Below are 26,630 nucleotides of genomic sequence, written 5' to 3'. Positions count from 1 at the left end.
ATGGTGACACCCAAATACGTTTTTGTTTGTGAAAAGAGAGTCTTGAATATTTGTCCAAATGCAGGTGAACCAAATATTTACATACACTGTATGAGAATCCTTTATTCTCCCTCTAACATTATATAGCTCATTTATGTCAGTTTGCTGAATGTCAGAATAACGAGGAACATCATTTTTAGTTGTTTTTCTTTAGACCAGTTTACAAACTGAATTGCCTTTAAGCTGAATGACTTTGGACAAACAGTTCAGGTTTTCTTAGAAAGCTCACAACAGTTTGCTGGAAGTTTGGCTCATTTCTCCTGACAGAACTTTAATAACTGGGTCGGATTCTTTAGGTCGTCCTGCTTGTGTGCCTCTGCCCCGAAACTTTCTATTATACTTTGTCCAAGGCTTTGTGCACAGGTTACTGAATTGGTGGTATGTTTAGGGGCTTTATCCATTAGAGCTCCAGCTTTAACTTCCTGTTTGACTTATTTCTTATCTTGCTTCATTATTTCCTTATGATGCCATTTATTTTGTGAAGTGCACCAGTCCCTCCTGAAGCAAAACACCAAGACAACATGATGCTGCTGCCACTGCACTTTACAGAAATAATGATGTTATCAGGCTTTCAAGCTTCCCCCTATTTCCTCCAAATACAACCAGTTTCATTATGGTTGAAAACATAAATGTTACACTTGAACTTATGTTTCCCTACTGCATTTGCAAACTGTATAGTTCTTGTGTTGCTTAAGAATTAAAATAATAATCTTGCTTTATTTTCTTACAATTACAAAGAGAAATTCAGTTATGATTTTGGAGGGGAAATGTGTATTAAATGTTTCTATTAGTGCCAATCAACAACATTTCTGGAAAAATAAACCTCTTAACATCAGTATTAGTCAAGCTTGACAGCAACCAACATAATGTTCTGCGTATTCAGCAGCGTGCTTGAGCTGTTTTTTCACTGAAAAGCTATTTTAATTCATAATTTTATAATTTCATATCATGTGCAAGCCTTCTCATAAGTCCAGCACTTTGCTGAAGGATGCTTTGTGCACAACGCCACACGTGATTCCACCCCCTCTCCTCCTACACACCCAAATGGAGAGACAACAGGGATTTCTCTTCAAGTATGCAGCTTCTGATTGGTCAGATAGTGAAACCAATCTGTTGCCATGAGAGCGTGGACTGTGAATCTGTTGTCTTGTCAACAGGAGACGCAGGAGGCAGGTTTTGAGCGCACCCTGCATGAGCTTCCCAGGATGCGGTCTGATGGTGGTTAATAAAATCTACACTTTGAATCGCATCTTGTCTGGTCACCTAAATCTGTGGAGAAATGGAAATGGCTCGTCAATATGTAGTGAACTAATAAACCTCGTTAACGGTGGGTCAATAGCTGTAGGAAATGATTGGCTTTTTAATTATAACAAAATTATATCAGTCCAATCGAGGCTGAATTTATAATGATGGAAAATGTTCCTGATGCCCTGTCCACTAAAGAAAACAATATTTCACTAATGCAAATGACAGTACATTAATAGGTACTGTAGTTCTTCACATAAAGAACTAATAGTGTTAGGTTTAATACATCCATTGGTCAATAATTCCTTGTTGTTAAACCCAAAATTATTATAATGTCATAATTTTCAAATACTTGATTGTTGCATATATTAATAAAAATCCCAAAATCTTACTGCAACTCACCTGATGTGGGCTAATTAAAGTACAATATCTGTAAACATGCATTCATAAAAAAGATAAAAATCTTTGGGGCACCTCCCAAAATTTATATAAAAATTATTATTTTAATCGCCTCAAACCTTACCATATTTTCTTCTTATAATCATTATACTAACTCTTCAAATGTAAATTGAATAACTCCAATGTACCTAATCACTAAAAAGAATCAATATCAAACCTATTAGTTATCAAATATAAAATATTTAATGATTGATTAAGTTAGTACAAACAAACACAAAAACACACTTATTTCTTGTAACTGAACTTGATCGGTTAGATTAATCTTTAACTGATCAAAGGCTTTAACTTCATCAAATTGTTTTTCTATCCTCTGGAAAGCGAAACTCGGGGACCTTTTGGCGCATAATGGAGATTCTCTAAATGCTTGACTTATCTTTAAAGAAAGATTGCAAAATAAACACAGAGGAATTCAGAGGAATTGGTCTGGCACATCCTGGTCCCTAAAAACGTGGAACAGGAAGGCATCTCTCCAGTTGGGTCCGGTCCAGACTTTCAGGCTGGGCTCACGCAGCGGCTGTCTGTGTGGGGAGGTGACTCTGAGGTTCAAAGGTCGCTGGACGTTTGGCGCAATCTGGATGTCCACATGGTTGACCTTTCTGGATTCAGAACCAACTCGCTAGCAGTTTGAAAAACTTTGGCGAATAGATAAATAAACAGTCTTTCTCTGTGAATTAAGCTAAGTCTCATAATGGTTACCTGTGTTGATGTACAGCAATTCAACCTGGAAGTTTATTGGACTTTCTTATAACAGACAAAGCAAAACATTAATTATTTTTAATAAAGAATATTGCATATTAGCTTTAGTGTTTAACATTTTGTGTGTGAAACTACTTTAATTACATGTTTTTACTCAGAAACTGGCTAAAATATAACCTTCATGTCAGAAAAAATATGTTTTTGTGTTATTTTTGTCATTTTGTTTAAAGATAAAAATTGTATAACACTTTTGACATTTGAAACAGTAAGATTTTATCATGTTAAATAGTTTCAAGTTTTTAAAGTATCTTTAATGTGTAAAGCAACTCATACAAGTTAGAAAGGAAAAACGTTTTATTTGTGACCTTTCCGATGCCACAGAGAAACCTTTTTATCAGTGCATTTGTTATGCTAAGCTAATTGACCTTCAAGTGTTAATTTTTTTATTTTATGCTCAGTTTAGACCCGTGTTTAAGCCTTCATGTTGGTCTGCAGACATCTAAGACCTCTGGACGTCACTGGGATGAAAAAAAAGAGTTTGTTTTGGCCCAACCTGTGGTTCTACAAGGTTATTTTGAGTTAAAAGATAACAGCAGGTCTTGTAGGTGAAAGGTTGACTGTGATGTGTTGGAGAGCAACGAATACATCTGAGGAATCAAAAATACTCAGATAAACAAAAAAACAAGACAATAAAATAAAGCAGATGCCACACTGAAGCACGGCTGCATGGCAACGACGACGGAGAGTTAGTTAAATTGTAACCGAAAGAGATTATCTCCTGATCAATGAACAGTGATTGTTTAGGATTATGGCTGTACAGAGATAACAGGGTGTTTGACATTCAAATCACATAAAAAATGTTTATTGCGACTGAAACCTACCTTTGATTAATATGCGGAATACCTAAAAATTATGCTCAAGTAAGAGTAGTACTACTTCAACGTACTTCTACCAAAGTAAAAGTAAGAAGTAGCCATCCAAGAGTAAAATACTATTGGGTAAAAAGTCTACTAAAGTACTGAGTGACTGACCAAATTATCAACCATTTAATATTTAAAAATTGCATCATCTAATGGACCAAAATACAGAATTAAGTGGGAATGTTGGTACTTTTTAAGGACCAAAATGACAATAATTTATATAAGTAACGAAAAAAATTATAAAATCAGGCAAAAGAAAATTTTTCCCAAATCAGTTTCTTTCAATATAAAACTTATGAAACTTTACCAAAAACTAGAGGTGTGTGTCTGGTGAGGTTTTGGTTAAAACTTGTTTGTTCTTCATTCAGTGGGTAGAAAATACATGTAGAGTTGGGTGGTGTGGTAGTTCACATTGTTGGCTCCCGGGTAGAAGATGTGTATGTTTTCTGTCCATGTCCAAAAACTGCATGTTACTTTAAGTGCAGATATTAAAATGTACTCAGTCTAACTGTATGATTCGTGCTCTGAGCAATATCATGCTTTATTATTTATTTTAGATTATATTTGGAATTCACAATTTCACTTTCTGAACCATTTGAAAGAAGTTGCAGTTTAGTTTTTACATGTTTGACTAAGGTAGTCAACCGATTGTCAGTTTCAGTTTATTTATTTTACATTGGCTGTTAAACTCCTAATTATACTGACTGAACAAATTAAAGTTGTGTTTTTGTATAAGCTTGACCAAGCTTGTGATGCTTTTGGTGTATTTAAGTGAGCTTTACTTGTGTAAAGTTATCAAATATATATGTAATTCAGTACATTTATGTCCGTTTTGTTTTTTAAAAAGAGAACATTTTTAAGTCAATTCAGCAATGTTTTTCTGTATCAAAAACTTCAGATATCGGTATCAGAAGTGAGGAAATGTGGATTGATGTAAAACCTGTGGTTCCTTCCAATAAAGTTTGTATAATTTTAGAATGTGGATCATTTTTTAATCATGCAACTGTAAGTGATGCAGTTTTTGGCTTTGAAAATCAGCTTTATTTCCATGTTTGTGCACATGCACCAGGAATTTAAAACATTTAAAATATGAATATATAAAAAAATAAAGGTGTTTTGTAACAAAGAAAAGATTGAATTTGTGCAACTATTTATTAGAAGGACAGTCTGTGGCTTGTATTTGGAAATCGTACTCTATTGCACGGACCTGAAAGTAAAAGTTTAAATGTTTCATCAGATAATTTCTGCAGAGAAAGAATCAGACAGTTTAACGGTGTTGAGCTTTTATTGGGCACTTTGTGACACCCTCGACATGTCGCATTACAGCGGTCATACTGAAGCAGTCACAATGGAGAAGTCATACAAAAAGTTCATGAATAATTATAGGAATGATAGAAAACTGGTTATATATGAAGAACCCACATCCATATTCTTAATAAATATATACATAATAAGTACTAAGATATAAAAAAGTGATTATACAGATCCTTTTCCACATACTATATACAATATTTCCATAAAAACACAACAAAGATCAGTATGTATCTTATGGCAATAGAGGATAATTTTCTGAATTTGCCTGAGCCTGATTATTATTGCACTGCCAGGACAGCCTGAAGAGGCTGCTAGAAAGATACTACATATGAACTGATCTACAGACATTCAGCATTTTTAATCAACACAAAGTACGTAATACTCAACAAAACCTCTGATTTAAACTAATTTAAAGAAAAAAAAAAAACCTGACTACTACTCTGAAAAAACAAATATTTACAGCATTCTACGAATTGATGACGTTCGAAATACTGCCATACTGTTTAGTAAATAATACACATTTTTGAGTGCGAATTTTCCAACTTTGCAGGCTCTAGTCATCAGTGCTATGACTTTATGGAGAGAAAAAAGGGAAGTAAATTTTTTTATATAATTAAATTCAATACCTCTGAATAAAAAAACTCTGCTGCTTGTATAGCTTGAGGTATAGCAGCTACCAAACCGTTCCACAACCACGAACAGTTTGCATAAAGCTTCGCACTAACGTATAGGCTCCAGCTCATAATCTCATAAACACAAATACACATATATCCTTAATTGCTGTTTTTTTATGCACAGAAAAAGCTTTGCAGGAAATGCAAACTTATGTTTTTTCAAACCATCATTGTTCTCTTTGAAAGGCTCCGGCTCCGATGTACCAATTTGAGGGCTTTTTATTTTCTTTTTTACATGACATTATTAGAGTTTTATATGAAGTCCATAATCTCTGCAAAGCCAGGAGTGTAAACCTGACGGCTACAATCATCTCCCACCTCTGTGTGAATCAGATTTCTGTGAGAGTTAGCTTGTACACGCCGCCGTGCTCCTCCATGGTGATCTGGAAGGTGTCTTCATTGGAGTAGTGCTTGATGATGTTGTCGTCCATGTGGACCAGAATACTAGCAAGAAAACGGGTCACAAAATATGTTAATCACTTCCAATTTGTGCAAATATGTAGCTAGATAATTAATTGTGACATTTATAATGCAAAAAGTATTATTATACATTTAAACTTTAATCATTTTGTTAGTTACAACCACAAATTTCAATGTATTTTATGTGATGGACCAAACGGGAAGCCAAGGTTTTCAGGATTTGTGTCCTCTCTTTTTTTGTTTTTTAACCTGATGTGAAATAGGATTATGGAAGAAATAACGAGTCAGACTTATTTTTAGAAATTTTATTTATAACACTGAATATTCATCCTGTGCAATTACGTATGTGATTATTTTATTTAAATTTACCAGAGAATCCTCAAAAATTCATATTAAAAAATTCAACTGCAGAAATTTGCCTGCAAATTTAACTTTCTAGTGAAAGTGATCAGGATGAGTTCAACTAAAATTTAGAAGGCACATTTTTTTGGTGAATTTAAAAGTAAAAAAAAAAAATCTGTGTTAAAACTTCAATTTAAAAAAGTGACTAAAATACAGGTAGGAATTTGTTACAAGATTAGAATGTTAATTTCATTAACCTACACAATTTTTTTTGTGCTTTTTCACCAATGTACTGATATGTATCTTGTGATGTGATGTATAATAAATAAATAAAATAAGCTATTTTCCACAAATGACATCCATCCAATATGATTGAGCTTCAGTTTTTATGTAAAGAAAACAGAAAAACTTGAGTCTGTAGCTGCGCAAAAGTAGGTAGAGACACTTCGAAAAAAAATCCCAACCGTCTTTTCAGAATTTTGTTTGTAAAAATGTTGAAAACATTTGTTTCCACTTCATATTCATGCACTAACTACCCTTTAATGATGTCATGTATGGCTAACCATCCATCATGCAGAAAGGCTGCTCTAGTCAGATAAAATCCCAATAAATTATGTGTAAGTTTGTTGTTGTAATGTGATAAAATGTTGAACTAACATTTTTCTGTCCATCAGACAAATTCATTGTTATTTTCTGGATTTTTTTTGTGTAGTTTTGGGATTCACTCACCCTTTCTTGCACTTCTTGTAGACTTTTCCAATCTTATCCAGAGCAAGATCGTACTTCTCTGAAATCTGGTTCAGAAGAAAAAGTGTTAGATCGTTATTCTGCACACACACATCCTTTTTTAACCACATTATATGCTGATCTTACTTTGACCTTTTTAACCCAATTCTGGCCCTTAAACTCTCAAACTCTCTGCAAGACTGTTGGGCCTCAAATGTACAGACCTCGAGAATGCAGAAAAACCAGAACACAAACAAACTCAAGAACAAGACGTTCCTGTGCTAAACCTGTTGAAAGACCCATCAAACCCAAAAGCTTTACATAACCTCTTTAGCACTGATAACATCTAAACTGAAATCACTGTTTGTTCCGACGTACATATCTTTTCCCAGTCCTTTCTCCCAACCAGCACGTATGTGAGAGCTGGGCCTCTGGCTACTCTGAGTAAACTCTACACCAGCAACATGACACAGGAACATGTAGTCCAGTGCAAGCCGGACAAACTGAAGCACTCACAGCTTCCACCAGGCCCTGCAGCGTGGGATTCTTCAGCATGAGGGCGTCGAACACCTCGTCTGATTCCTTGCGCACGTACAGCAGGACTGTGAGATCGAGAAAAATGAAGAGAAACATTAAACATAAGGGTGCAGGATGTTTACTGAATGCATTTGTTTGACATTTTATTGATTATTTTGGAAAATAAACAGTTTTAAGCTCAGGACTGAAGCGATTAATCGTTTATTGAAGTAATGTTCAACTAATTTAGTAAGCGATTAATCGTTAATTTGAGTATACAGACTAAAAACAGGCCATTTGCTTAAAGAACAACCTAATCAGTCATTAAATTGTACAAAAATATATACATTTGCATGGAAGATGAAAAATAAAACATTGCAAGTATGTTTCAAAAAGAACTCAAGTCTCATAGTTTTAGCCTTCTAACTATTATTTGGTAATACAAAATGTAATCAATGACTAATAAATGATCAAGCACTACCGGAATGTTATGTTATTGTCTTTTTGGCAATAAAAATGTTTATTTTCTTCTTTAAAATCAGGATTAATTATTTGTTTATTTGCATCTTTTAATGTATTTCTTATTGCATACTAAAAGGCTTCAGTGGTTAAACACAAAATATCCTATCAAGCAACTTTTGCTATGTAATTATTAATCAATACTGCCAAATTTAATCAATGATAATCAAGCATGCACTGAAGGAATGCTATGCTATTGTCTTGTTTATTTTCCTATTTAAAAGCAGAATTACTTGCTTATTTTCATCTTTTAATGCATTTCTCATATACAAAAAGGCTTATGTGGCTAAATGGAAAATCTGCATAAAGTGCCAATTATTTTAACAGATTAATCAATAGATTAATCAGTTACTAATAAAATATTTATTTGCAGCCCCATTAGTGTCATTACATAAAGAGAACAGATGCAGTAACAACGCTTCATAATTACAACATGACAGAAAAAAAGATTAATTAACTAATACAGAAGAAAATGAAGAATGATGTATTTCTGTGTATGAAGAAGGTCCATCCATCCATCCATCCATCCATCCATCCATCCATCCATCCATCCATCCATCCATCCATCCATCCATCCATCCGACCCAAATGAACGAGAGCTGGCCCAGAGCATCATGTTCCTCTCAAGAACAGCCTGTTCTTTTGGGGATTTAAAGGCCACTAGTTTTATTTTTTCTGTTTAAAAATATTACTTTGTGAAATTGTACAAATGTATTACTTTTAACTAGATTTTTTTTTTAGATTTCTGTTTGAAATTAAGCAACAATAGGAGACCTGAGGACTTGTATGAGTCTCCCAGACTGTCAGTCTGTTTTCCTGCAGTGAACCTGTTTGTTTGGCCTGGTGACTAGTGGCAAGGCAAGAAAACAAAAATCATATTCACCAAATACAGAAAAGTGTAAGGTTAATGTTGGATATTCAACTTGGTGTATGAAAAAAAAGAAGTTATTTCTAATCATAGTGCAAACCTCTCAGTCACACTTTAATTCGGACCATTTTTGTGATGTTTTTCTGTGAAAAATGGGGCTAAAATTCAGAAAATAGAATAAACCTTCACTTTCCTGGAGGGAGTCACATGACTGAGATAATTTCATCCAGCCACACTGCAAAAATGCAACATCTTACCAAGTATTTTTGGTCTAGTTTTCAGTCCAAATATCTCAGCACACTTAAAATAAGACCAAACTAACTTAAAAGTAACTTTTAATCAAGATATATGAGCTTGTTGAAAGTCAATTATTTTCCCCCATGTTATAATTTAAAAAGATCTGTACTTTTTATCAATACTCAAGAACTATTTACTTAAAACAAGCTCGTATATCTTGGTGGAAAGTTACATGCAAGTTAGTTTTGTATTATTTAAAGTGTACTGAGATATTTTCACTGGAAACTAGGAAAACAAAATACTTGGTAACACTTTATGTTTTTGCAGAGCACGATGTCTCCTTTTGGAGGTATTACAGACAAATTTTAATGAGAGGTATAAACAAAGTAATTTAATCTTTTAAGATCTGTACTTTATGGTTATTTTCATACATAGAATGATTTGTCCAAAAAAAAAAAAAAAAGCCACATTTTGCTTTTCTTCACAAAGATCTAAACCTGCATATCTTATTTTGAAAGATTATCTTCATACCTAACCAGTTCAATTACTCTCTCCAATTTGTCCAACTTAAAACTAATCTCTTGATAACTTGAATTTACAAAACTAGATTAATCTTTTCAGTTTAATAAAAATGAATTTCTTGCGAGCTGCTGAATGCTGAGCAGTATGTAGGGTAAAGGTCGCCAGCTTGTTTCCTGGTGCATGTTCACCGGGTGATGGCGATATTTGTTGGGTCACTGAAGGTCTCGGACCTGTGTGTGTGTGTGTGTGTGTTTTGAAAGATCTGGAACAAACAAATGGCCCAGAGTGTACACGTGGAAAGGGGTGAAAGGAGGGAACATCAGAGGCTGACCGCAGCAAACGCACACAAGACTTTTAGCATGTGCTAACGGTTTCATAATTTAACCCCAGAGAAAAACATCACAGAAAACACTAATCTGGTACCTTTCTTGGGCTCGTCCGCTCTCGCCATCTTGTTCGGCGGTGACCCGAACTCATCATCGCTGAAGGGTAATCTCCTCATACCTGAACTGCTTTGGGAACAGACCCATATAGCAAACTGTATTTAGTGGGTAAAAGGTCAAAAAGGGGCATAGAGTTCAACATGAAATCAAGTGTGAAATCAGGAAACGTACCCATCTTCTCCCTCCTCTGCGGGGAAAGGCTGCAGAAAACAAGAAGATATTTACTCAAATATGTCCATTCATAATGGTTGTTTTATATGTGCTTTTAACTGTGCAAACACTTGTTGTAACTCTTCATGGATGGAACTAAATCAGTCACTTTGGTCAAAGGGAAAAGTAAACACCGGAATCATGTGTTGACCCATTTACTCCCTACCGCCATCAGAAGCAAACAGCCGGCATGCAGATATAAAAACTGCTGGTTTTTACATAAATCAGCTTGTTCTAAGTCAATAGTTCTTGAATATAGGTACAGAAAGTACTAGTTCCACTTAAAACAGGGAAAATGTCTCGTTATACAGCTCTGAAAAAAAGTAAGAGACCACTTTAAATGATCAGTTTCTCAGATTTAACTTTTTATAGGTTTATGTTTGAGTAAAATGAACATTGTTCTTTTATTCTATGAACTACTGACAACGTGTCTCTGAAATTCCAAGCAAAAATTTAGTATTTATTTGCAAAAAATGAGAAATGGTCAAAATAACGAAAAATATGCAGTGCTTTCAGACCTCAAATAATGCAAAGAAAACAAGTTCATATTCATTTAGAAACAACAAAACTAATGTTTTAACCCAGGAAGAGTTCAGAAATCAATATTTGGTGGAATAACCAGCAGGTTTTCAATGCAGTGGACTCTTAAGTTTTTGTGAAAAAAAATCTGTTGATTTAAAACAAGCTTGTATATCTTGCCGAAAAGTTAATTTTAAGTTAGTTTTGTATTCTTTCTAGTGTACCAAGATATTTTCACTAGAAACTAGACAAAAACAATTATTCAGATTTTGAGTTTTTGCAGTGTAAGACATGCAAAGCTATGAAAAATGGTGGTGATGCTTTTTTCAGAGAGTTGATACTAAGATGGATGAAACTAAATGCAGGACAATCCTTGAAGAAAACCTTTTAGGTTAGAGCTATGGTAGAATCATTACATTTTAATATGTTAGAATGGCATAGTCAAAGTTTCACAGATGCTGTACATCCAATGTGATGACCAGTTTTGCAAAAAAAAAAAAAAAAAATAGACAAAATGTCTTCATCTAGGGATTTACAAAGAACTGGAACTTAATGGCAACCTAATACAAATGCATGCCGCACTTATCAAAAATTTTCAGGTGAAAAATTATAAAAACCTTGAGTCATTTCCTTCCTATTTCACAATTATTAAGTACTTTGTGGTGCATCACATGAAATGCCAATGAAAAGCATTGACGTTTGTGGTTGTTACATGACAGAATGTAAATACTTCTTCTTATTAAAGGTTTGAAAATAGCAATAATTAGTAAAGCATTATCTTTTTTTCTTCTTAGAAAACTGCTGGGTTGATAATGTGACTTTCTGTGCATGTGTGTGTGTGTGTGTGTGTGTGTTAGCATTGATCGTCGGCACTGCTGATAAAAAACTTTCTATTCTGGGAGCAAAGACGTGAACTCAGCTTATCGGATGCAAATGTTTGGACACCGTCTGTCAAGTTCACTCTCATCAGCGTCGCAACAAATACCTGCAACCCTTCCTTCCATTAAAGCCAAGTAAACAGAAAATATTTGAACTTTGATCGACTTTCTTAATAAAAACAACCAGCAGGGTGCAATCATGGTAAAAACATTTATTGTTTCTAGCACTGGGTTGTGAGCAGAAGTGGGTAAAATATGCAAAAAAGTATTCAAACAAGAGTAAGAAGAAGTCATCCAAGAAATTAAAATGAACTCAGTAATTTCCAGTCTAATTATTAATATTTTTTGAACAGTAATTTTATTAACAGAGACATTGTAAACAATTTTACTTATTGTTTGAGTTGTGTGTGATTCTTATTTATTTTTGGGTGTGTTTTATTAGAATATCTTCCAGTTATTTTTTTAAGTTAAAGTTCGATCTGTCTTCCATCTTTATGCCGTTTTCAATATATTACTCTCAAAACAACATCATCATTTAACCCAACTGGGACAATTTATCGTCCAGTAAAATGTAAGGTTGTGACAGACCTACAGGCTAGCTCCGCTAGCAGATTATTTCACTTGTAACAAGACATTTTCCCCATAATCCTAAATGAAATAATCTGCAAGTGGAACTACTAGATTTATTTACTTATTTTGAACAGACAAAAAGTAAATAAATTTAAAATTAAAACAAATTATCATGCCCAAGTTGAAATGCAATTTTACATTATCTGTTCGAAAGGAGCAGGTAGGAGATCTTATGATTTCCTGGCCCTCTCATATTCATCAACTTACAAACATTTAAATCTCCAAACACTAGAATTATTTCCACATTTTATAACACTTAAATCTCACATTCTCGTCCTTAAATGTACAAATATTTATACATTTTTAATATCAGCAGCATTTTTGGTCTTTGAGACACCCTTCTCATATTTCCATCAATATTAAAATTATTTACTTAAAACAAGGCTCCTATATCTTGCTGAAAAGTTACTTAAAATTTTTTTATGTTATTTATTTGCACTAAAGTATTTACCCTATAAACTAGACAAAAATTACTTGGTAAAATGTTGTGTTTTTGCAGTGTATCACTGTGCAGCATGTATTTAAAGAAAAAAAAAGTCAAATTTGTTAGTAATTAATAAAAGAAAAACCTATTTATTAGAAATCTGCAGGTTCTTTATATATCCCAAAATAACTCCAAGAGTGCGGGTCAGGTGTGCATCCTCTCATACAGACCCATGTTGCGCATCGTGCTGTACGTGCTGCACCAAGGGTTCACTCTGGCTGCTGGAAGCAAAGCTCAGAGTCCATGCACGTGGAAAAGACGTGCTGAAAGCTGATAAACCCCTCATCCATGCCCACAGCCTCTCAGGGCTGAACATCCTGGATAACCTGTTTGCAAATCAATAAGAAAGCTGCACTGCTCCCCTTCCCTTTAAGAGCGTTTATTCTCTACCATCGCACATTGCTTTTTTTAAAGACGGTTGTACGGGAACTTTGTTTTTCACTTGTGGTTTGTTTTGAGTCACTGGTGAATGATTCATCTTATGAATAAGCAGTCTGAAACTCTGCCATCATCGTGCAGGCCTCCTATCAAAGCTGCAAAGCAGAACTCAGCGTTCCTGCCAACATGCCGCAGGCGGGTCACCTTCGACCCAGCTGGCAGATGGGGTTGGCGGAGGCGGACAAACAAACTGTTTATGGACCACCAGAATCGTGCTTATGTTTGGGAACACCATAAAAAAAAAAAAAAGAGACAGGTTTATTTTCGCTGTTGATTAAAACAGAAGTATAGATGAGGCACTCACGTGGCGCTGGAAGGTGGAGAAGTGGATGTCAGGAATGAACAGGACGGGTTGGGTCTCAAGGTCACCCAACGTCTTGAAGATGGTCACATCGTTTCTCTTCTGAAGGAGGGGAACTTTAACAGTCTGGAACTGATGGGAAACGACAGAAAAATGTGCTTTGGTACAAAAAATAAGAGCAAAGTTTTAAAGTTTCTGCCTTTTCTGACCAATAGTTGGAAACATAAGTAATAAAAACCACTTTAAATGTCCATAAAATGTCTTGTTCACATATTTCTATATAATTTTATTGTATTCTGCATAGTGTATTTTTTATATCCGATATCGTATTTTACATATTTTGCATTCTGTGTTGATCAGCTGAATTTATTTTTAAAGGAAAACAGAAATAAATAACTAGACGTTTGTGCTTTGTTAGAGCCCCCCTGCTGGCCATTTTGGTGTATCTGCACGATATTTTATGGATGCATTTCAAAGGAAGCATATTATTTACACTCTGATTTATTAAAGTTAAAAAACCACTAAATTTTCATTAAAAATTTTGTTTTTTATGAAGAGCTGTCATGTAATCATCGGGAAAATGACTGAAAATGACTGATAGCCTTCAACTGCAAGTACAGTAAACACAGCTAATGATTGCTGGATAAATGTCAAGTTAGCAGTTTTCCTCATGGTTGTACAGGTCAAAACATAACATTTATGTCTTAGAAATAATCTCTTAAGAGTCTCATGTTATAGACTAGATTAAACTAGTCTATTTAATAAAGAATTACTAAAATATTTCAGTGATATTCTTGGTATTTTATAGCGCTTTTAGGAAAGAGTCTTGTCTCACTTCCTTTATTCTCCACATCTCTAGATTTCTCTGTGAATTTGTTGGTGGAAATTAACTTTAAAGCAAAACTCACAGGCCAGGCTCTGGCTGAGGTCCGGGACCTTCCCTTTCCGGCGGGACTGCTTCCTCTCCTCATCAGCGGATCTTCCTCTCCGCTCCCTTGTCGCAGAAGACTTTGATCTGGCAGAAGGCGCGGTGGATGGGCTTGTTGCTGCGGTTGTTGTAGCTGTACGTGTCGATCTGCAGGTTCAGAGGAAGACCCTTCACCCCCTTCTGAGAGGAGAAGTCGGTGCTCAGACAGTTGACGGAGATGAAGATCTGTGGAGAGCAGAAGTTTGAGAGATGAGAAAACAGGAAACAGAGAGAAGCTTTAGCAGTAGAGATGCAACTAATTATTCTGGTTTAATTGGATTTTTTTTTAAAAATGGCACGTTTAAGCCTTTTTTTTTTATACAAGATAAGAAACATTAAATTCTGCAATTAAATAATTCAGTTGCTTTTTTGAATAGGAAAAATAGACATTTTACTTTAAGGCTTAAAATTTAATAAAAGCTTTTTTGTGTATGTTTGATAATTTGCAGCTAAAAAAACCCAAAACTCTTCAAACATCAACTTATAAAAACTAATTTCTGCATGACTTATCAATACTGTGAAGGCCTAATCTGTTAATTATTCTTTAGATAACTAATTACAAATTGGATGGAAAAGGAGCCTAATATGATAATTTTTTATAGAATTTGAACCAGGTGAAGCTAAAACTGGACATTTTTACAGATAAAGAAGGTTTTTCATCTTGAATGCAAAATGTTTATTTGTTTGTACAGTTTTGGATTAATTAAGGTTCTAAATGTGTTATTCTTTTCAGCAAATTGCCTTTTTTGAGTCTGTATACTCCAATGAATAATCAAAACTAAATTAGTTGGCAATTATTCATTACAATTACTTGTTTCAACCCTACAATTACTATTATTATTACTACTACTTAATTTTTATTTATTATTATTATGACCTATGCAGGATGAAACTATTGGTTTAGATTAATAGTTACTGGAAATGTTAACTATTTTGCTCAAAATAAAAACTTTTTTTAAAATTGAGGTTCCTTTTATATCAGAAATAAAGATTAAAGTCTGTCTGAAGTTCCTCTGTGCTGCCCTCTTCTGGTCAATTTAAAAACAACATATTCATTTCGCTCGTTTGTCCGGATGCTTTTACTAAAAACAGGTTCTCATTGTGTAAACAGAACCCGTAATCACAGCAGAGGGTCTGAAAGCACCTAATGGAGAGGATCGGTGAGTTTACCAGAGCTCAGAGCGCTTACCTTTCAGAAAATTTAAGAAAAATACATTATGTATGTTGTCTGCAAGAACACAAATTGAACATAAATTTGTGCCAATTCTTATTAGCATTAAAGATTTTGTTTTTAAATTGTCCTACAAACAGTATTTTGAAACATTTTCTGGTTTTACTGTGTGTTTTAAAAGCTCAACCATCATTCTCTGGGACTTTTGTTTAGGAACAATAATGTACATCAGAGGGGAGGAGAAATTAAACCCCATGAAGACAAAACATTCAGACAAAAAGCATACGAGGGGCTGCCCTTCGCAAATACACCACAAATACCCGTATCATGCTTTATTATCACCCTGAGGGCAAACCACACAAACACACACCTGCACGTCTCAACTTACTTCAGCGCAACTTTATCAACTTGACGCCTAAACCCTGAATTTTACTGTCAACCTTCCATCATTGGAAAGTGAGCAGAAACCAAAACGCTCTCCCCACTCACGTCTGAAAGTGAGACATAAGGCAGCGTCAAACATACATTTAGGACGTCCACTTAGACGCGTCCTCGTCTTTAATCTAACCTCCAACTGAAGCTTGTTTAAAACAACACGACAGCGCGGAGGTTAAACACATCACAAGGTGACAAAAACAAACAAGGATGAACATCCTTTAAACTGACTTCAAGTCAACATCCTGGACTCTGCACAAAGCGAAGCCTTGATGTGACTTTGTGCTTGTAGCTCAGCGGGTAAAGATGATGAGCTGCAGGTTTGTTGTCTGTTCATTCCTGCTTTATGCCACCCAGGGTTGTTTCTGGCTGCACAGTGGCGCAGTTGGTAGCACTGTTGCCTTGCAGCAAGAAGATCCTGGGTTCGATTTCCGGCCGGGGTCTTTCTGCATGGTTTTGCATGTTCTCCCTGTGCATGCGTGGGTTCTCTCCGGGTACTCCGGCTTCCTCCCACAGTCCAAAAACATGACTGTCAGGTTAATTGGTCTCTCTAAATTCTCCCTAGGTGTGAGTGTGTGTGTGCATGGTTGTTTGTCCTGTATGTCTCTGTGTTGCCCTGCGACAGACTGGCGACCTGTCCAGGGTGAACCCCGCCTCTCGCCTGGAACGTAGCTGGAGAGGCACCAGCAACCCTCCCGACCCCATTAGGGACAAAGGGTGAACAGAAAATGGATGGATGGATGGGTTGTTTCTAGCTTTTTGGGGGCCCTAACCAAGATGCTCTTTGGGGGGCCCAATAGTTTATCAATAAAATCTGAATAAATGGGTCTGGAGTCAGTCAGCGCAGACTGTCACATGTAGAGAAAACTTTTGTGCAACAACACTAAAACTGAGTTTATGATGAAGAAATTCTAGATAGCTAAATAATTATCTGAGACTACCATGCAAAAATAAACAAACGAAAAATGTCATAAGTGACATAATCTGCCAGCGAAACTACTACTTTTTCAAAGTCAAACAAGATGGCCGCCATGTGCAAGGAGTGCAACAAAACCTCTAACGTTTATCACCCAGCTCTAATTACAGGGGACTGTTGTTTTAATCTTGGTGCTTAAGTGTCTCACTGTCTTACTTTGGCTTCCTCGTTCGTGTCCCACGTGAAGGAAATGGCGTTGTAGGAAATCTCCTCGATGTTGCCAATGGTGTTGAAGCTCTCTTTATAGTCGGCTGAAAAATCGGACATCAGTTTATCGATTACTCAAAAGGTAAATAGTAGGAAATGGCTGCCAGGTTCAGCAATGACTTAAATTGAATCCAGTTAGGTGAGGCTTAATTTAAAATAATGCCATAGACATGTTTGTCAATTGGTCCCAGACTTTTCACGACTGAAATTTCAGAGTTTGCTCATTTCAAAACATAAAATACGCTGAGGTTAAATTAACTTTTTATGGTAGATTTTCCTTCACAATGTCTACCATGGAACAAATATTGAAAAGAAATGATTGGAAAGTTTCATAAACTTTAACTTTTTGAAGTTCTTCAACTTCAGTTTACCAGAACACAGGCTTGTCATTTAAAAGTTTTGTCAAGATGAGCAGTAAACCATTGATGTTTTGCTCCCTTATTGCTCAACAAAGTTGCAGCTGGGAATCTTACCGATGTCGAGACAGCGCTGTTTGGCCGTGTGCTGCCTGGAGTGCCAGTACTTCCAGTGTTTCAGCTGATCATCCCTGCACTTCTCCTCTCCGAACACGACCATCACCACACTCTGACAAAGAAACATTAATGGGTTTGAACATTTATTTCAGTAATAACACAAACAGCTGTTGCAGTTTTTTTTTTTTCTATCAGGTATATTTTTTAAGCGTTCCTACCCTGACTTTTGTGATGGGTTGCTGAATGCTCTTGTTGTCAACCTCTCTGAGTGTGATGGGGTAAAACTGCCCCTTGTTGAGGTACGTCATCGTCCCGTCACCAGTCTTCTGACGCAGAGATTTGGATGCCTCAAGAGAGTACTCAAAGTTACTCCTAGAGGACGAAAGGACAGGATGCATTCATGATGTAAAAATGATTCAAGGTATCAATAAACAGGAAGACTTATGCTTTACTTGTGAACCATTTTCAGACTGATCTGATGTTTTATGATCATTGTCATGATAAATACCAATTCAGCAAGATCCCTGAAGTGTGTGTGCTATCGCAAAAGGGCTGATGTTGGCCTTCTTTAGCGTAAATATGGTATTTGAAATGACGAACGGAGAGCCAGAGTTTTGGTAGACGACTATAAGGCTGACCAGAATCCAGCAAAGTTGACCTTTGGGCTTCCAAATTAAAGACGTCTGTCTTTGATTTCTGATGATTTTGGTTTTTTGGAAATCTCAGAGCAATGCGAAGTGTTTGCATTCTTCTGAGAATAAAAGCAAATGCAAGCCACACAAGCAGTGCTATTCACTATGATGCTAAATCTAACTTAAATGGTCATTTTGAAGATTTTAAAGTACAACCCTGTGAGGGGTGAAACAAGTAATCGGATTAATCATGATGGATTGACTAAATAATTGTTCATTTATTAATCGATTAATAGTTAACCAGAGTATACAGTCACCTAGTTCAAATTATGTAAAAGAAAATCAATTTGAGCATCTTTTGCTGTCCTTTTGGGGTTAATCAGTTAAAATAATCACAAGATGTAATTCTAATATTGTATTAAAAACCTTTACGTGGTTAAGTGAAAAATTGTCAGAATGTGCCAATTTTTAAAATCCAATTAATTAATTGTCAGAATAATTGATAACTAACATACTCATTAGTTGCAGACCTAAACCCTGTTGAATGGTGGCTGCTTTCAGACACACACAGTGTGACATCACCTCTTAATAAATAAATTCTCACAGAATGAAGGCTAAAAAATATCTCATAGCTAACTTATATGCAACTTTTCATGAAGACTATAGGAACTTGTTTTAATTCTTTAATATTGATGAAAATGTACTAGTTTCACTAGCAGATTATTTCACCTATAACATATTTTTTCCAAGTTAAAAAAATATTTTAGTGGAATTAGTATTTAAAAAAAAAAAAAAATTCAAGAATTATTTACTTAAAATAAGATCCTATATCTTGGTGAAAAGGTACTTGTAAGTTAATTTAGTTTTATTTCAACTGTACTGAGATATATACACTCGACAGAAACAGTAAGATTTTGTTTCTGCAGTGTGGAACTGGCTAATATCAGCACATGAAACCGATATCTGAAACTGGCCTCAAAAGTTTGATCGGTGGATCCGTCATGGAAAGCAGAGCGCCTTACCCTGGTGCCGTTTCAAACTGAGTGTAGTCCTCGGGGGTCATGGTGGCCATGCGTAACTGGAGATCTCCTGGGAAGGCAAACATCTGCAACACACAAACAGGAAAGAAGTAAAGCAAAGGAAACACACAACTTGCTCTACCATTATTATACAGTAAATAATCATCACTTAGTTTGTGCTGTTATTTTTTATCTATATTTAGTGGGTTTTTTGTTTTATAATCCCCTGTAGGTACAGAAATGTAGAGGGGTTTTGTTGGGATCCTCTTTTCTGAGGTAATTCCCCTCCAGGATAAAATAGAGAAAGAAGAGGTTGAAAAGACTTTGGCTATTGTACGAGAAAAGTACAGCACTTTATTGTGTTGGTGAGACAATGACATAATAACACACTGGCCACTATTTTGGCATGTTCAAATAAAAACCAGGGAAGGTTGAGCCCACCGCTGGCTCCATGGGATCGGGTGAATATCCCATTGTTCGATGGGAGAGATCTGACAGAAGAGAGGGAAATGGAGGAAAGTAAAAAAGAGGTGTAGGGAAGGAGGGAGGTGGCTAGCAAGGAAACCATTAGGAGCACATGGAAGGAGGGGAGAATCGAAACACTCGCCTCCTGGGAACCATCCTTGAAGCCCTCGGAGAAGGTGGAGTCGGGGGGAGTGCGGGACGGGGCGCTGGAGTTGCACTGCACCACGGTCTGGGCCAGATGGCGCTCGAAGGCGCCCACGTGACTGTCCGTTTCGTTGCAGTTGTTCGGCACCGTGACAGAGAAGCCGTGGGCTGGCACCTCCGTCTTTACGGGCGTGTAGTTCGGCACAGTGGCGATGGAGACGGTGACGGTGGTGTCTGGAGGAACAGAGCGCGGTTAGCGGGAACGTTTTTTTTGTTTACATGGCGTTTTCATGCTTAATGGTTAAATTTAGGACCAAATTGCAACATTTTGCATTTTCAGCTGGTGCGGTTTGCTTTCACACTGCACTAAGTCAAGCGATCCAGAATATTAAAAACCTGTTCCCCTCCTCGCCTGTGGCGGCGCTGCTCCAAGAACTACTGAAGGAAATGACACAAAAACCTCTGAAGAAGACCTGAGAGCTACTTCTGTCTTCACAAAATGTAAACTAAAATGGGGTAGCGTGAGATTTTAGTGGCTGTAGAATTTCTCTCTCGTCTTTTATAAAAAATCCCCTAAAAAAACAAAACAAACATCATCCATTTCTCCCACTAGCCCTTTACTTGATGGTTTGTTTTGGTTGAATTTACCCAGAATGCCATGCGCTATAGTTCGGTTCTTGCTTTTGGAGCAGTCTCTGGTTCGCTTGCATCCACATATGAATTTGAACCGCAACAAAGTTCACTTTAATCGAACAGAGACAGAGGTGGAGAGTTTGCTTTTTAGGTCCACATCGGAGTTTGATTGCACATTCACACCTCCTCAAATGAACCAGACTTTCTAGAAAAATGAACTGGAGTACGATTATAGCAGACCGAACTGAGCTGGTGTGAATGCAAACTTAAGATGACCTATTATGCTTCCTGGAACAGGTTAGGATAGGTGGTCAGTTCTGCCTGTTTTGAGCTCCTTTCAGAATGACCTGTTTTAGAGCCTTTTGTTACTTTAAATCTAAATAAGCTGCTGCTGGCCAAGCCATCCATACTCAACGTTTACACAAAATAGCTGCACACAGACGCAATTATACAATCGTAAATCATTGAAAGGCAGAAGTAGAGCCTCATTTACAAACAACAAGGAAAGCATCAAGTTGTTTCTGAAGGTTGTTTCAACTTGTCTTTTCCAGCAGCCATTGTACAGTGCATACAGCGGTAAAACCAGCTGACCAAATGGGTTGCTAGGTAACAGGGCTGGGCTTCTGGGGTTGCTAGGTAATGATGCAGTTCCATTAGGATTGTGACTCAACAATAAGGAGTAATATTTTTTTTTTTGAAAAGGCTCATTTTCCAGACACCAAAAAAAGCAGAAACGTATAGCCAAAACCTGTCTGGGTGTTTTTTGTTTTTTCTTTTAAGTGCTCGGACTGTTTGGACTGCAGCCAAGAATCAGATAGATGTACAAAAAACGTTCCAGGTGTGAATCTGGAATCATAGTTCCCCTCTAATGAGGGTGAGCCGACCTGGTGAAGGAAAATGAGCCCTTGTCTTGTCCTGGGTCAGCTGAAGAATGTTGACGGGTGTTTTGAGGACCTGGATCCTGTTCTCCATACCAGCTTCTGGCAGAGGAACTATTGGATGTCTGGCCTGGATCTGGTGCCTGCAACAAAAGAACGGAGATTTCTACTGTATCTGTGGGCCTTTGTCCTGGTACGCTGTGTGAAATGCTAGCATCTTACAACATACAGCAATAGATTTTTAACGCCTGCATCTTTTTAAAGTGTAACTAACCCCCTTGTGAAAACATAACCCCGCCCCTGACAAATTTTGAAAAAAAAAATCCAGCAAAGTGGACAGAACCAAAAGTCACTGGAGGCATGGCAAAATAAAGCAGAATTAAACAAATTTACTACAAAAATCACAAATACAGAATCCTAAACAACCTATTTAGACAGTTTACCAGCAAAAGAAAGTTGATATGGGGTTAGCTACACTTTAAAGGGGATGTTTTATATTTTTACAGTGCTTTGATTGATGTAAGTCCTTCCAATTCCCACTAATTAAAGTTTAAAATTGTTTTGTTTTCTTTCATTTAACTTCACTCTAACTTGAGAAAATTGATAAAACAAAACAGTTTTCATGAAAGGAAACAATTCTAAACTCAGAGCTATATGAAAAAATATCCCCCCTTTTGTTATATCATAAATTAATTACATTTTACAAATCTCACTCAGCCTTAAAATAAAAAACCTGCATAATTAAGAAATCATTAAAAAAAGAACCTGTCTGACAACATGAAGCAAGCGAAAAGCAACAGGTCAGATCCTAATCTAAAGAAATTCAAGAACAAACAGACATATATCAGTCTGGAAATGGAACCAAAGCAGATTCTAATTCTTATCTACAGATTCAGCAAATATGGAATAATGCTGAATATTCCCAGAAGTTACCAGCCTCCCAAAATCTGAGAAAATATTCTATGGACTGATGAGACAAAAGTGGAACTTTTTGAAGATTTAAATCCTCTTACATCTGGAAAAAGAACATTATACAAATAGCCAAGCATGGTGATGGTAGTGTGATGATCTGGGCCAGCTGTGCTGGACAACTTGCAGTAATTTATGAAGCAATGAAACAGAAAATTAAATTTTCAGGCCATCAGTTCATCATCTGAGACTCACCAGTTCCTGATTACATTGCAAAAAGCAATTAATCAATTAATCACATGATAAATATTAATGAGCTCAACAATTTCCATTCTTATGATTAATCATTTTGAAGGGTAATTTTGTTAACTGACCACATAATCCATTTTATATATGGTTTCGGTTGCATTTCCGTTTTATTTATCACTTTTGGTTGTTGTGTTTATTTTGAATATTTAAAATGTCTCCCAGTTCCAGTACTACATGCTTTCTTTTACATAAATCACAGTTTATTGGTCTCTGAGAGGGCAAAAATATTATTGTTTATTGCAATAATTTCTGGGGCAATTTACCTAATTGTTGCCGCCATCAATCTGCTGGTACGCCATGTGGCTATAAGTGTATAACATTGGATCCAAATGTTATCTTTTCTCAAAATACTCAGAAAGTGGGATGTGTGCTTTAGGCTGCTGTTGTGCTTTTATTCTTACAGGGTGGTATTAGGAGAGGTCCGCCGCTCACCTTTTGTTTGGATCCACATCAGAGACCAGCGACTCTGTCTTGGGTATTGTTCTCTTCTCCCTGGGCACCTGCATACGAAGGTAAACACAGCCGCTCAGCGTCTGACCACATCACATCCAACAACGCTGCCTATATGAGCAGCTAGATCAGTTACAAACTCAAGCTCTGCCTGGCAGATGTTCCACAATGGTCAGGCGTCGGTAAAAACGGTAACAGACCGTAAAAATGTCCTGGTGACCAGTTTAGTTTTACCTCATAGTAGTCGTAGAGGAAGCCGAGAGCTGCAGCGCTGTCCTCGTCTCCGTTTATGCTCATCATGGCCTTGGTGGCGACTGTCAGCGGGTTCTCCAGAAATGACTTCCAGGCTTCATCCTCTGTGGTGAAGGGACGGCGCTGGGCTCCATACCCCTGCTTGTTCTGGAGAACCAAGACCGCACGCTTACTGCAAAAGAGAGGCAAATTTTAGTTAAAGGTGACCAATTGTGCTTCCCTGAGAATGTCTGTTACATTGTTTGCACAAAATCATTCTTAGATCTGGTCAGTTCTGCCTATTTTCAGCTGCTGACCACCCCTCTCGACTCCAGGTTTACACTCGCACACTCAAAAGTGGCTGCAAACTGATGCATAAGTACATGTTTGAAAAGCAGAAGTAGAGCTTCCTGCACAACAAAGAAGAATGCAGCAAGTTGATTCTGAATGATAATTCAAATTAAAAAATACTTTACTGATCCCAAAAGGAAAGTAAATAAATAAGTCAACAATAAAACACTCAGTCTTTTCCAGCAGCCATTAGTACAGCACTTACAGCAGTAAAACCAGCTGACTGAATGCGTTGGATCTTCGCTTGGGTTGCTAGGTAACGGGCTGGACTTTACTGGGGTTACTACATGAGGGACAGTGCTTGCTGATTTGTTACATTAAATATGGAGGGTTTTTAAAATGGTTCATTTTCCAGACAGAAAAAAGTTAACTTATTACTAAAAAACAGTTGAGCATTTTTTTAAATACTTGGGCTGTTTTTAGAAGCAGCTAAGACCAAAATGAAAGTACAAAAAAGTCCAAAATGTGAATTTTGAATAACAGGTCCCATTTAATCTGCACAGATCAGTAATTAGAGGGTTGATGTTTCTTTTGAAAACTTTCCATGCAGCTAATTTGAGTCACTTTTAACACAGTGTTTCTAACAGGTACTTAAAAAAAACAATCAAAGCTTCGGTAAAAACCGACAAACAGGTTGTAAGTGTGACAAATCGGTTGTAGGGAGGCTGTTTATGCGAAGGACTTGTTGTTCAGGCTTTGCAACGGTTGTGCAACAAATCTCAGCCATCGCACCACAGATTTGGCTCAGAGAAAAAAGAGAAAAGACTGCGATACAGGCTCGTCCAGTGGGACGACTCTGCTGCTGGGATCGTCATTGGCGGACGAGCCGATCGAAGGTGACGCAGCTGACCCTGCTGCATTCCTGCACTTCAACAACACTTTGCTTCTGTTGTTTTACTGTGACAGAACCTGTTTCTGACAAAATAATGATGAGTTCTGGTGAAACAGTTGGCGCCAGTAACTTTTTTCCACTTCTTCTGAGACCTTTCAACGTCACGACTTTAAGAGCAGGAACCAGGAGTTTTACCATTTCTTTTTATCCTAATGTTACATTTTACTATTCTTTTTCATTTATTTTTCTGTAAATCAGATTGAATTGCCCTCTGTACGAATGTCACAACCCAAATAAACTTTCTTTGCTTCCTGTTTTGTGTCTTCTTCGTGGAATAATCCTCAGATTACTGAAGATTAAGGCTTTTGGGAGAGTTTCAAGACTTATTCAAATGAAGAGTGAAACTGTTCTCAGCTGGACCTTGTCCCCATTTTATGTTGGCTTTAACATTTTCACTACAAAAGTAAAAGTATCCTGTTTGGTGCAAGTATTTTGGACCAAGTTATTGCTTTAAAATCCTGCTGCATCTAGTGCCATTAATCATATGTCATACTTAGGAGTGCTTTGTGTTTTTGAAATACATGAAGATATTAAAAGGTAATCAGTTATGATACAATAAATAAATCAATTAATTATGTTGGAAAATGCACAGTAAGAATTTTGTACCACGTTTTAAAGAGATGTAAATTAATCTTTTAGCCTTTTACAGCTTTGTCTCCTTCAAAAAAGTGATGTTAATTTGGAGAAATTAATACAAATCAAATAAATATGAATTTCAATATTAAAAAAAACATTTTTATGTTTATAATAAATGTCGTCTGAGCACTAAAACCTGAATAAACTTTTAAAGAAGACTCAGCAGCTACGTAAACGAAACAGCTCAAGGTCCCGAGGTTGGCTGTTTACTGTAAATCTGAATGTTTACGCTTCTCCTTATTTTACTCAAATCCCAGAAAACACATCATGAAGTAATCCTCCTGATTGTCCTTCACAACCAATTAATTATAAAACGCATCTGGAAAATATTCAGCTTTCACCACATCTCCGATATAGTCAGAGTAATAATTAGTAATCCAACAGCTGAGTGTGTTATTCTGTAAAACAGACCACTAAGATCCATTTGGATTTCAGTTGAGAAAACTGGTCAGATGTATTTTTTTTAAGAGTTGTATATAAAAACACAAAACAGGTTTTTTAATTTAAACATAGCAAAGCGTTTATTTTTAGTGTTACAGTCCTTTGGAATGACACAACATTGGTTTTCTGTAGTAAAACCCACCCAAGCTTGTGACAGTGCGCTGCTTGCTTACATTGTTTGTGTGGGGCCAACGCCTAACAGGTGTACAGTTTCACTCCTCTTAAAAAAGTCTCTTTTTTTGCTGCCCTCAAAATTCATACAGCGAGTTGTTTAACCAAATCAAACATAAAAAAAAAAAAAAAATAAGAATCCAACTTTTTGTTTTTTTTTGGTTTCCCATTTTTTTTCTCGATAAACATCCTGCCACTTTCTGTTACTGATCGCATATTCCTGAGCAAATACCACCGAGACAGTTAAATCAAACTAAACCGCCCATCCAACACGCTTTCCAACAGGCGCCTTTTGCTCTCACGACAGGTGGAGATACACCTGTACAGGCTTGAACATGACAGGTGAAATACGCGTCACACCATGGGAAACTATGAGCTCTAGTTATCTCAGCGCCTGGCAAGCCAAACGATTGGGAAAACTTACCCATGGAAAAAAGAGAAGCTGATTTATGGTCATTCCTAATAAAAGGATGCTTAGCAGTGCCAGAAATAATTAGGCAGGAGCTCCAGGATATAAATTAATCCTTAAAAATCCACAAAGCCTGAACGAATCTGCAAAAATACTGTGAACATCCCTCAAAATATTAAGAGTTGGTATTTAGAAGAAAATAGTGTCAACATGGTCGTTGTTCAAGCTCGGAGTGGAGAGTCAGGACAACTTACTTGTCATGCTCCTGTGACATCTTGGTCGGTCGAACTGGACTTTCGAGTTGGTACTGAAAATCCGACCCGTCTTCTTTAGGCTGGAAAACTCCTCGGCTGCCGCTGGATGAGGGCCGCAGCAACAAACAAAGTATCCCCTACTGAGAGAACGGGTTTTGTCGGCTTTTCTCGCTTTTT

At 36.6% G+C, this 26,630-nt stretch overlaps 1 protein-coding gene across 1 annotated transcript; it reads right to left on the bottom strand.

The window, feature by feature from the left end:
- Positions 1–4,625: 4,625 nt before the first annotated feature.
- On the bottom strand, positions 4,626–26,630 carry grhl1 (grainyhead-like transcription factor 1). Its single transcript, XM_032547945.1, is given in 17 exon segments — positions 4,626–5,791; positions 6,839–6,903; positions 7,352–7,437; positions 9,921–10,006; positions 10,112–10,140; positions 13,404–13,526; positions 14,337–14,372; positions 14,374–14,553; positions 17,106–17,200; positions 17,630–17,741; positions 17,848–18,001; positions 19,284–19,366; positions 19,888–20,123; positions 21,407–21,543; positions 23,051–23,118; positions 23,303–23,492; positions 26,454–26,630. Coding segments are annotated over 17 exon segments (1,815 nt in total). The 5' UTR covers positions 26,474–26,630; the 3' UTR covers positions 4,626–5,676.

Source organism: Xiphophorus hellerii, chromosome 19 (assembly GCF_003331165.1).
Source record: "Xiphophorus hellerii strain 12219 chromosome 19, Xiphophorus_hellerii-4.1, whole genome shotgun sequence".
Taxonomy (NCBI): domain Eukaryota; kingdom Metazoa; phylum Chordata; class Actinopteri; order Cyprinodontiformes; family Poeciliidae; genus Xiphophorus; species Xiphophorus hellerii.
Note: the sequence above shows the minus strand (reverse complement) of the source record. Positions and strands in the feature narration are given on the sequence as shown.